The sequence below is a fragment of the Eucyclogobius newberryi genome, unplaced genomic scaffold (genome assembly GCF_026437365.1).
Source record: "Eucyclogobius newberryi isolate DKJ021-1_F unplaced genomic scaffold, fEucNew1.0.hap1 SCAF_15, whole genome shotgun sequence".
NCBI lineage: Eukaryota > Metazoa > Chordata > Actinopteri > Gobiiformes > Gobiidae > Eucyclogobius > Eucyclogobius newberryi.
Window position 1 is genome coordinate 18,139,151 of NW_027315779.1, and position 12,188 is coordinate 18,151,338.

Consider the following 12,188-nt stretch of genomic DNA (forward strand, 5'->3'; position numbering starts at 1 on the left):
ATTGGCACATCTTTTGATTCTTGTTGTATGCAATGGCAATGTTTTGGGCTAAATTATGTGTCATTGGGTGGGGATAATTGTGTTGAGTGTGGTGGTGGTCAATGGTCAGGAATATTATCGGAAATATTATTTATCTCTTCTGGAGTGAACAAATTTGATAGACTTTGCCACTGATTGCAGGATGTACAGGCATTTTCTTCTGAATTGACCTCTTATATATTAGTCAATGGTGTCTTAGTTCACCAAAATGTGTCATAGTCGACTGATTGATTCATTTAGATCCTGGTGAGACAATCCAAAGTGAAAAATACATGGAGTGACTAAGCTGAAGATTTAGGAGTGAATCATGAGTTTAATCTGCCTTTTTGAATTTCCTAGTACTGTGCTGTAGAAATGTGTTTTTTGCATGAATTCCCAACTTACAATAATTAACTTGGTGGGATTTAGACACTGTTGAGCAGTTTAACAAAACAGCAGTGTAAGTAGACCCACAATTACTCCTCACATCTAGCAACTATATTTGTTATATATAGCAATTTTCACCTTTTTTCCTTCATTTTGTTTCTTCACTGTAATGAATTTACCGTACACATTTTAGGTGACTAATACAATCTATTCAGTGTAGGTTATTTTGATTAGAAAATAGAACATTATTGTGCAGGGTAGCAGGGATTTGTTCACCCTTGTCTTCTGCATAGTAAGGAGCAAATCAATACATGACTTGTGCACTGGTGCCTGATGTAAATAATATCCTCCAGGCATTTCTGATATATCATGTTCTGGTGAATAAGACAGCTAGAACGACTCAGTGACCTTGCCTTTTGACCCGGAAACAAAACAATGAGGGAAGGATGAAGTTCAAATAGTAGCTGTCCGTATGTTATAGTGTTGAGCCTGCTCTTCCAATAGCAACAAGAGCTTCCTAACCTCAGATTCACCCAGATTTGGGACATTTCGCCAATTCCCCTAATCTGCTTCAAGTCCATGTCTTTCCATATCTGTCCTTTCCTTCTTCTTCTTTGAGCTTGTTGCTCCTCATCTTCCTCCTGTCTTTCTCCTTACAGGGGGATAGGATGAGTGGTGGAGATTAAAAGAAGGTTACACAATCCTTTTAACTGGTTTTAGCGTCTGCTGCTCAAGGCTGATGTGTTCTGCATGCGCATCAACAGGATTACAGTGTCAGAACAATGTCCATGAGCTGATGAAGAGCGATCAAGTTTCCCACAGTGTAGTTCAGCGCCGGGACAGACACAGGTGTGATGTGTATAAACTACTGTTACGGCTGCGGACGTTTACTATCCTATTTCTGTCAGGCGCTCCACTCTTATTGCACTGTTGCTTTTTTCTCACCCCATGTGGAAAGAATGCTATTTTTATGTACTTTTTGTAAGTATACACCCTAATCTTTATTAAACACATTTTGAATCTTTGTCAGCACATTGGCTTATGGTTAAAGATGCACTGTGTAACTTTCTGGTGGAGGATCTGCTTGTCTGCATGGAGATGTTATTGCTTTGCCTGTAATGTTCCACACTATGACATTTAACTTATATTTTTCGTGAGCATGCGTGTTTCAAGGTATTTTGGTGCAATTAAAACACCAGAAATCACTCAAGTACTTATGGATTATGCCATACTGTGGAAAACCAATAACATCTACATGGATTTAAATGAAATGAAAAGCTGCCCCTTTTTATCATTATAAGTGGGTTAAAACTTTCCCTTTTCCACATTATATTTTTCCAAGAGATTGATAGTTTCCTTTCATGAGATTGTTGACAAAAGGGAAGAATAAATGAAGAAAAGATCAGGAGTTTGATATAATACTCTAACTAATAATAGTAGTGACATATTAGAGTAACAAATGAACAAATATACTTTCAAACAGCAGTCCATTCATATCTACTGATAGTTTTTTTCAACTGATAGACCAATTACCGTACTAATAATGAGCTTCAGGCCACAAAACCAGAAGCTATGACCTTTTTTGTGGAGCATGTTCTTTTGTAAGTTCTCTGAGGGCATTTCTCCTTTTCTCCTATTCAAAGACATGTAAGTGAATTAGTTGGTAAATTGCCCCAACTAATGAATGTTAGCTCACTTTGTTGTCTGTCCGCCGTATCCTTGAGTTGTGCTTTAGTGTTCTGGCAAGGATGAATTGTAGAAGGACATGAATGAATGTATTATTTAAAAGCACTTAAACCATGCTGAAGTTGATCCAGGCTGGTCATTATGGTCGTATGCGTTTTTGTTTCACCGGGTCTCAACAAATGTCATACTGTGTCATACTACTCTTCAAAACGTCAATGTACGTAAATGCTCACCATGCAGCCGAACAAAGAGAGATCTGAAAGTAGGAATAAAAAGTTGTACCATTTTGATCAGCAAAATAAACCAAAATAACCTGGAGCTGAGCCTCAGTGAGAGCGCTTTTGTGTAGAGTTAATTGGCGTGACTAGCGCAGATAAATTTATAGCCTGGCGTGTAGAATAATCACTTTGCCCTGGGTCTTTAGTTATAATGATCTCGACACAGAACGATGTAATTTTAATACAGGAGCTTTGGGAGGGAAGGTGTGAATTTTTGTTTCCGATAAAAATAATGTCTTTAGGACTCCAGTTTGAATAAATTGAACAACTCTTGTGTGATGTAGTCTGAGTTAATGTATGTGCATGACTTGATTTGTAGATGCAGGAAATGTAGTTTTATTGGATTTGCTCGGTTGGTAGTTCATATAATGCTATTGTGTTTGGTATATAGGGCTCTTCAGACGGAGTGTCAATCCGACCGCCTATATGAGCTGAACATGCTGTTTTTCACTGAGGAGCCTACAGCTCTGCAGGCTACTGATTTTGTGAGGGCTGAGCGAAGGAGGGCAGGGAGGAAGAGCCATGGGTAGAAGCGCAGAGGTAGAGGGGTAGTGAGAGGTCACCAGATGGATTGTGGGAAAAGTCAAGGATTTCATATCTGCTGGGCTTGGCTTACTTCTGTATTTTTAAGGTGAGCAGAGGGTATTTATTATATTTATATATTTGCAAGTTAGTGCCCGGGGATATTTCGTCTAAAGCTGGTGTGTTTTTAAGACTGGGGCTAGTCAATATTTAAGCATCAGACAGTTTGATAGTTGGCTGCTTAGTTTTATGTAAATGCAGCTTGTGTATTTTAGTAATGTCTGAGAAGTCTGAGAGAGGTTACAGAATTCCATTGTCCCAATCGGGCTTTTTGAATTGTAAGCCTATATAAAAGATTTAAAGCTTTCATATGTAATTAAGTCTAAAATGATCTAAGCTTGTGTTTTTAACTAATGAATTGTGTCTGACCATCACATTAAAGGTTGCATGTGTAATCACACAAACCTTTCCTGTATTCCAACATATTTAAAACAGCAGTCTGTTATTTTGCTCCTATTGCCAATGCCAACATTAGTTGCCAATGCCAACACAAGTGCCAAATCTGTTTTGTACCCAGATAATTGTGAAAGGCAAAGCCAAAAAAAAAGAAAAAGTTTATGTCCAGAATGAAGGTCATGGTGACACTTAATTCTCTTAAGTTCAAATCTTTTTGCTATTACAGCTTTGACTTTAGTGATCATAACAGATTGTGAAACGGCCTCCTCTGGACAGTGTTCTTTGTTTCAATCATCCAATTAGATTTTTGATAACTTAAAAAAAAAGTTGAATCCAAAGTGCCGTTTTACTCAGCAGATTGGCACTGCATAATTATACAGCAGCATTCTTGTTGGAGTTAGAAGTGCAGTTCTGCACAGCTGGTGTCCTACATTTGGCCAGTCGGGGCTATAATTGATATTTAAGCATCAGTACATTGCATTATTGTTAATGCTGATTTCGGGACATTTAAATTATAGCAGTGCTAAAGTAATGGCAGACCAGATGTGTGGTTTTCAAAAGCAACAGCAGCACTAACAAAGGAGCAACACGGGTTTAGTTTTCAGGTTCTTATATACAGTGTGATAAATGTAATAGGGTCCAAATTAACCACTTGAATACATATATTATCAGATACATGCTGGCATTTTCCCCACAAATATATATGTCTAGAGTGTGTTAAATCTTGGATTTCAGCCAATTGACCAGTCTCACTTTGCTGTAAGTCTTATTTGTTCCTTGTGCTTTGACTGTTTGACTCACAGCCGGTTCTCACAACATGTCACATCTCACAGCGATGCATAGTTATACGTGAACATCGCTCTCCATTTTGCTCTCATTGTGTTTTGGGCTCAACATTGTGTTTCTTCTTCATGCTGCTCATGTCTACACATACGCTTATTGGCGCAGGGTTGTGGTAGTAGCTCTTTCATGCCTTGGCTCTGACTCCGGAGGACTAACAACAAGTCAGACACTGTCAGATCCAGGATAGCAAGGGCCACGGGCTGCTGCTTTGAAGTGGGCTGCGAGATTCTCATCTGCAGGACTCAGATGAAGGCACAAAAGAAGATAGCAAGAGGTGCAAAGCTCTAGCTGAACAGGCCTGTGTGGACCTAGAGCTGGGTTACGCAGTCCAGAGCTTGGCCTACATGCTGCGAGCGGACTTAGTTCTGTGTGAGAAAGAACGTTTTTATTGTAAACATGAGTAATTTGGGAATATCACAAGGACATGAATTAGTGAGTGAAGCAATAGCAGCCAGATGTTAGGCATAGATGCTTAGGGTTTTAAAGTTCACTTGAACACAAACTTAAGAATACTTCCTAATCAAAGCTGACTTTTAACCGCAAGCAGTGAAAAGGTAATTGCTGGTGGTTGTCCTTTCTTCACAAGCCTTCAATATCAGGGCGATTGGCATGCTGTTCACGTTGAGTTAATCAGGCAACCTAAAAAATGAAGCCCACTAAATTCATTAATTAATCTCTTTTTATTCCTGCACAGCTCAAACTAGTTTTAAATTATTCTGGCGCTTAGCTGGAAGGCAAATTGGTACTCTAAGCATGTGAAATAAACATTAGGAGGTTTATCTATTGATGCAAGACATAAGCAGGGAATTAAATGTTGTGGAGTGTACTGGATAAAGTTTGTTTTGTAATTAATTGTGTGTATTAGAGAAAGACTTGTGTGAAAAGGGAAAGAGCAGCAAAGCAAATTCGTATCATGGTGGTTGGTTTTGGCAATGAGTATTTACATATTGCATGCTTGTATGGTTTTTAAGTCAGGCATGCATAAATTCTTGTTGCAGCGTAATACCTAGTTAGACTTCTCTTTTTGAGAAAATAAACTTTGTGTACACATGGTCCAAATTATTCCAAGTGCTTACTTTGCATAACTCAAATGAGCCACACAGTATTTCATGAGATTATTCAGAGTTGGCATAAGCAATATTTTGGGTGAGGTGAGGTTGCAGAAAAATGCACGGCTAACGCTATAATTTCAGTTCGCAAAGTGACATCGGTGTTGAAGTGCTTTCTTTCACAGCCAATTATATGTGTTGAAATCCTGTCAGAGTAGGTCTGGGCTTGCTTTGATTGGCTGACTCATATAGCAGAGCTTTACATTACACCTTGCATGGGGAAATGACAAATTCAAGAAAAAGCGACATAATCTTTGTAGCATTTACAACTGGCATTTACTCAGTGTTGACACTTAATCCAGCCTAATCCACAATGTCTGAAATCAAATCAAATTTGGGGGAAATAATTGGTTACAGTTCTTTTGAAATCTCCTGCACTTTTAGATGGCAAAATGGAATCTACTTTTAAGATGAATGGAAATTTGGTCAATCTCTATAAATTAGTGTATTTAACCCTCGCTCAATAGTAGATCATGTTGGAAAAAGAAGTCTGTCTTTCATAATGTGTTTTGGATTCTTTCCTATTCTAAATATGAACACGTTAATGAAATGTAGAAAATTTGGGGATTGTTTGAGAAACAGTTCCTTGATCAAAGCATGCTATTTGCTTGATTAAACGTTTTGACTGAGACCTCACCCAAATCATTTACCAGATGTGTAGTAGGATTACTATTGGAATTTTCACATCAGAATCTGCAGCTCAATCAATGCACCTCGGTACATGTCTGACGTACTTTAGACTCTTCCTGTCTGGAACTTCAGCCATGTTTTTGCGTCCCACGGGGAATGCCTTTTTATCGTGTGACATAGCGGGCCAGTGCTGTAGGATGTAGAGTGAAGGGGGGTTGGGGGTGGTCTTCTTGGGACAGCTGTTTCCCATCAGCTTTCAGTCGACCGGAGTGAGGCTGGTGGTGGCTCTGCTCCGCGGATCAGAAGCTGCTGTGGGGAGGGGGCTGGAGAGAGATGCGCGGGGGCCCGAATGCGTCCAATTAGAAGGTCATCCCAATTTGTTCTCCCATATCCGCGGCGCTCTTCGGGAATCCAGAGCCCTGCTTTAGTTCCATGTTACATACAAATCCTTATGCCAAGAGGTGAATGGGTTGCTGCCATCTGGGAGTCATTACGCCTTTTCCTCCATTGTTTCCTGTCTTTTCACCCCAGTCCAGCTCCACCGAGTTCTAGCTTTAGCTCTTTGTTGGCGCAGGTTCCATTGGCTTCTCTTGTTCAGGTTCGAAGTACCCCCCCCAATCCCTTCCCTGTTCCCGTCTGTGTAATTTAAAACTGGGAACGCTTAGCGGCAGTCACTCATGCACGGGGCGTCCACATTAGCACATGTTGTTCACCTCATCAGCAACAGGAATGTTTGGAAAGATGTTTTGATTCATCATGCATCCATTTTCACCATCTTGTCCTATTTGCAATATTTCTTCTTGTGGTATATTTGCATTTCTTCGTGGTTGTAATCATGCAAATAATAGTTAGGGATCATCTGAAGCCAGTTTTACTTTTAAAAAGCCATTCCACTTTAGTGGAATTCTCTGGAGCAGTTTGCATCTTGAGGCTTTTCAGAGGAGACAGGAAGGAGCTAGCTTGTGGCCACCAAAATCACACTCATCTTTTTGACTTGGTGGATTGGATGCAAGTATGCGTGGCCTCCAGTTCAGCTTGAAATGTTTCCCCTTGTGGAAAAATGATAGATTGCCATGGTATAACTTTGTTGTTTAAATCTTTCACTGGTGCACTTCAGAGTTGTGTTGGCTTGTCTTTTTTACTGTCAGACATGAAGGCATTATTCCCTTTCATCACAAAAATCTCATTGTGTTTCAGAAAGGTTTTTCAGCACAACCAGAAGGAAAAAAATAGCAAATTTCTGTTAAGAAAAATATCATGCCTTGACTTTATACAACCCTTTATTATGTTGTCGTCAAATGGATGTCAGAGGGTTGTATTTTCATTGACACGTACACAATATCCTGCTGTTAGAGTGGGTAAAGTAGTGGCCTCAAGAACACTATTCAAGATGATTGACTATAAAAATGCTCTTTTTGAAAAACCTTGTGCTCAGAATTTGTGTTTTAGAGAGAAAATACAACAACCTTGAAATTAGCCTCATTTGTTAATGTGCCCTCGTAACCACTGGTACCCATTGTGACTGTGGTCTTTTCTGTGTTTCCAGTTCTCAGAGATGACTTCAGACAGAACCCAGTGGATGTGATGGTCGCCGTGGGTGAGCCTGCAGTGCTGGAGTGCCAGCCCCCGCGCGGACACCCTGAACCCACCATCTCCTGGAGGAAAGATGGCTCCAGTTTGGACGACAGGGATGAACGCATCACGGTATACTGTTGATTTGATCTTTTATTTGGTGCTGCACAGTATGTTTCACATTAAAAACATCTTTCACAGTGTTTATTTATATGTACCTGGAGAGAACACGGATATTTTTGGTGAATGGCTTATTAACATTGGTAAGATAACAACTAAATCTTATTAATCGCATAGTTTACTAAGGAACCTTATATAAAGCATCAAGCACATTTCTATTGGATCAAATGTTGAAATTGCTTGTACCAGTATTTAGTTTTGCAGTTTTTAGTATTGTTATCCTTTAAATGTTGAATGCCAATGCAAATCTATTTATTTAATTAAATATTCTTTGAGGCTTTGAGCTGCCAGAATAACCAGTGTAAAATGTGTGATGAAAAAACACAGACAGTTTTTGGCACGGTAATATTCAGAAATTAGTCAAGCTGGCAACTGCTTGTAGCAAAACAAAAGACCATCAAAATCATCTCAAAATCAGAGCTTGGATGGATAGTTCGAATGAAAAAAAAAGTTCTGCCAATGAGTATCAATTGTTCTACAACTTTCTGACAGGTAAAGTGAGCTTGAAATAGATAAATCATTAAAAAAAAAAAAAAAAAGTACCGTATCAGTGAAGATCTAGCCTGGTCTTTTACCTGAAGGGAAAAAAAGGATTTGCATTTCCAAAAAGGTTATTACTAATTCCTCACCGGTAGTGTCTTAATCTTATGTAGCAATCAGTGTCTAAGTAAACAGAATTATCATCTTTATTATCAAAACCTCATTTAGATTTGCAATTATAGATAGAAAACATGACTCCAAAGGGCAGTAAATTGCTCTTTTTCTTGTCCGTACAACTGATGATAAAATACATAACAGAAACAGTATTACACCAGCTCAGAAGCTTATATATAAGGCTGTCACAAAGCGAGGCCCTCTATTGATTTTCCCTTGCAGTTTTGTGTACATTGCACTGATTCTGGGCCCTCGAGGCATCAGATGTATTTGAGCAGTAAAAGCACAAAACAGTTTAGCTATCACTCCACTTCCTATGCCTGTACTTCCTATGCCCCAGCCGCCCCCATAATTGAATGTGTGTATATGTGAGTGTGTTGATTTGTTTATCTGAATGCCGGTGTGCGTGCAGGAGAAGCAGCGGAGCAGTTTCAAAGCCCATCTTAGTGCGGAGTGACAGGTAGAGTGTCTCTGGGGGCTGTGATGGACAGAGCATCTATCTGTGATTTAAGGAGCAGCGCAGATCACAGGCAGAGGAGGGGGCTCCTCAGAGATAACGCACAAAGGCTCTTTGGGCTTTGTACTTTCTATATTTCCATGTCGCTCTGTCCAATCAGCTCCTTTTATATGGAAATATGAATATGTCTTTTTAACTATTAGAGTTTGCTGCTCAAAGACTTCGTGAGAAGGGAGGAGTCCGCCACAAACTAATGTATGGATACTATATGCTGCAACTACGCCCACAGTATTTCCCCTGTGTCTTAGACCATTATTTATTAATAATCATATGTTTGCTTACAGCTCGCTTTTAATTATGAGACACTCCCTACACATTGGCAAAGTGTGATGTATTGATTTTAATTAAAAAGTGAAATGCTCTTATGATGCAAAAATGGGAAAGTCGTTTTTATTGCATCTAGAGGCCCCAGAAGGGATACACATTTTAGATAGATACAATTTAGATTTTAGATTATAGACTCTCTAGTGCACCCTCACTACGTTTCAAAGTATTAAAAACTAACTGATATTTAAACTTAAACCTGCTTTCAGTGAACGTCTCTAATTGGTCAATTTATTGTTATTTCACCCTTGGCAGTGTGCAAAATGTCACATAATACTTTATTCAGTAATTCAGTACATCATTTTATGGAGATTTTAGTAAGTGTCATGTCTCATCTTATGGGGAAGTGCAATGCCCACTGTCATGATGTGATGTGTATTTTTGTTAGTGCTTGGTGATTCATCATGTTTTATCCTCATATTGATCGTTTAAGATTTTCTATTCAAATTTAGTTTCTATTTAAAAAAAAGGGCTTTCTTTATTGATTTTCCGGAACCTAAATAATACAAATGTTTACTTATTGCCATTAAACAGAAAAAGTCTCAACTCTGCTCTAAAGTTACCTAAATTGATCATTGACGATTAGAAGGGACTATTCTTTATCATATGTATCGTTAATATTATGTTCTTCTACTCAATGATATTTTTTTTATTTGCATGTACTTTTGCTTAATATCACAGTGTCCAGTCTTAATATCCACTAGGCAGCAACTATCATATGATTACTGCAAATAATCCTTCCTCTAGTCCATTTATCTGTAAAAAAGACGGCAAAACAGACGAGAAATTCAAGCTTTGCGTGTCCAAGATGTTGGACAGTTAAACCACAGTTGAATATCCAAGTGGTTGAATCACTGCTAAAAATGAGGAGCGGTCAATCATTTCACTCTTTAATCAGCAGCAGCACCGAGGTATTTACAGCAAAGGGTGGAAGTCAATGGCACTGGTCAGAGTAAGATATAATCCACTGGGATTCTCACTGGAGTCATTACACCACCACAATGTTTCACATCAGTTCTTCAAGAGGCACTAATTACATGGTGGGTCCAGCAGCTGTAGAGAGTCCAAGAATGCCACAGAGCTGATTTGTCCAAAATTCCACTATTGCATAATGATAATATCCTTTTAATCCAATGATAGTTCAAATTGTTGGGTTCTTTACGGGATAGGCTTATACGACTAAACCTAGTTGACCAAAAGGCTCTAGTATTATTGTACAGTTGCTTGCCAGATGTCATGGTAATACTCAATATAAAAGTATGATTTTGTTTTTCTTCTACAGATAATCATATTTTCAAATAAAAAAATTTATGTTATTGTAATCTCATTTTCTAATATTATACAGTCAACCCTATTACAACAAGGATCCCTGAAGGTGAAAATCTGTGTTTATTACTTACCTGATCATTTGTAGCCTGGAAACGCCATTTTAAATTCTGATGAGCAGTGCATATTTCTGTATAAAATATTCCTACTTTGCCTGGTTTTATCCAATTCAAATACATTCACTTTGTTATACAAATTCAAACAGATACTGCTCCTGTGACGGGGATTTTTTGTACCTCCTGTAAGTACTGTAGGTACTCACCAATCCTCCTAATGTGTTTTGAATATAAACCGAGGTCATTTCACTTGTTGGGCAGTTGTTCTTGTGTTTTGTTTGTGGCTTGGATCTGGCCTGCAGCGTTCTGTCTAATAAATGAAAGGTTGTCGGTTTTATCCCTGCAGCAGATATTTAATGATAGATTTTGTTTGTTGTGGTGTGCGGACAGGGCAGAGCGAGGCAGGTGCTGTCCAGCGTGATTCTCAATCCCCCGCTGCTGCTCTGGATATATACAGCGGTGACCTCATGACCTGTGTGGAAAAATAATAGAATAGACTGGCCTCTGCACAGTTTGTCTTTCAAAGATGATCAGAAACATGTTTTTTTCACTCTAGTCTTGCTTTATTGTAAAGGTGCACTATAAAACCTTCCTGGTAGGGGGTCCACCGTTTGCTCGTCTCCATGGAGTCTGGAAAGTTCCACATTATAGCTATAAACTTGTCCATCTTGCATCTATTCAATTACAAAGGTTGTAACACATTCTTACTCTTGCCTCTCCACAGACCTGTAGAGAAAAGCACGTGGTCACAAAAGTTAGCATGAACAATATTTTAAATGTTTCACTTTCACAATGAAATATCGTTGAAGATGTTTATAATTGATAAAAAGTATGACACTTGCTATAGACTAAAAGAAACACTTTGATATAGATTCTTAAACAATCAGCTCACGTAAATTGAACTTCTATCTCACTGAATAAACCAATTCTCTAGTAATTGCCATTCATTTATAAGAGGCCAAGAAGTTAATATACACTAAATTAAACAATTTGGATTACAAATTGAGTCAGTACTAGAGATGTGCCATCAGCAAGGCAGTGGAGCTATAGACCTGTCATATTACTACAAAGTCATTAAATGATTTGTTTGTGTTGCTTGATGCGTGCTGCTGTGCTCTGCATTCCTGATTTACTCAAACTTTCATCTGAATCTACTTCTCAAGCTCTTAAAGGTACACTATGTATTTTTTATGATAAGGGGCATGCGATCTGCTCGTTTCCATGGAGATATAACTGATTTGGCTGTAAAGTTTCACAGTGTGATGTTTAAGTTGCTTTCACTCAATTACAGTTCATTTTATTGTAAAATATTTCAGACAAAACATCTCGTTGGAGACAAGGATGTGGCAGACGCTCCACCTGAAAAGTTACATAGTTGATAAATAGATATATGTATACATCTATACACCTATATATCTATACACCAATACATCTATACATACATACATACATACATACATACATACATCTATACATACATACATACATACATACATACATACATACATCTATACATACATACATACATACATACATACATACATCTATACATACATACATACATACATACATACATACATACATACATCTATACATACATACATACATACATACACACACAGATATATAT

General features: G+C 38.3%; 1 protein-coding gene across 1 annotated transcript in view; it reads left to right on the plus strand.

Moving 5' to 3' along the window:
• Positions 1-12,188, plus strand: part of LOC140360973 (roundabout homolog 1-like) — an 89,853-nt gene that overhangs the window by 55,234 nt on the left and 22,431 nt on the right. Inside the window, exon 3 of the mRNA XM_072446510.1 lies at positions 7,476-7,633. Within this exon, the coding sequence (XP_072302611.1) occupies positions 7,476-7,633 (158 nt within the window). The remainder of the gene's footprint in view (positions 1-7,475; positions 7,634-12,188) is intronic.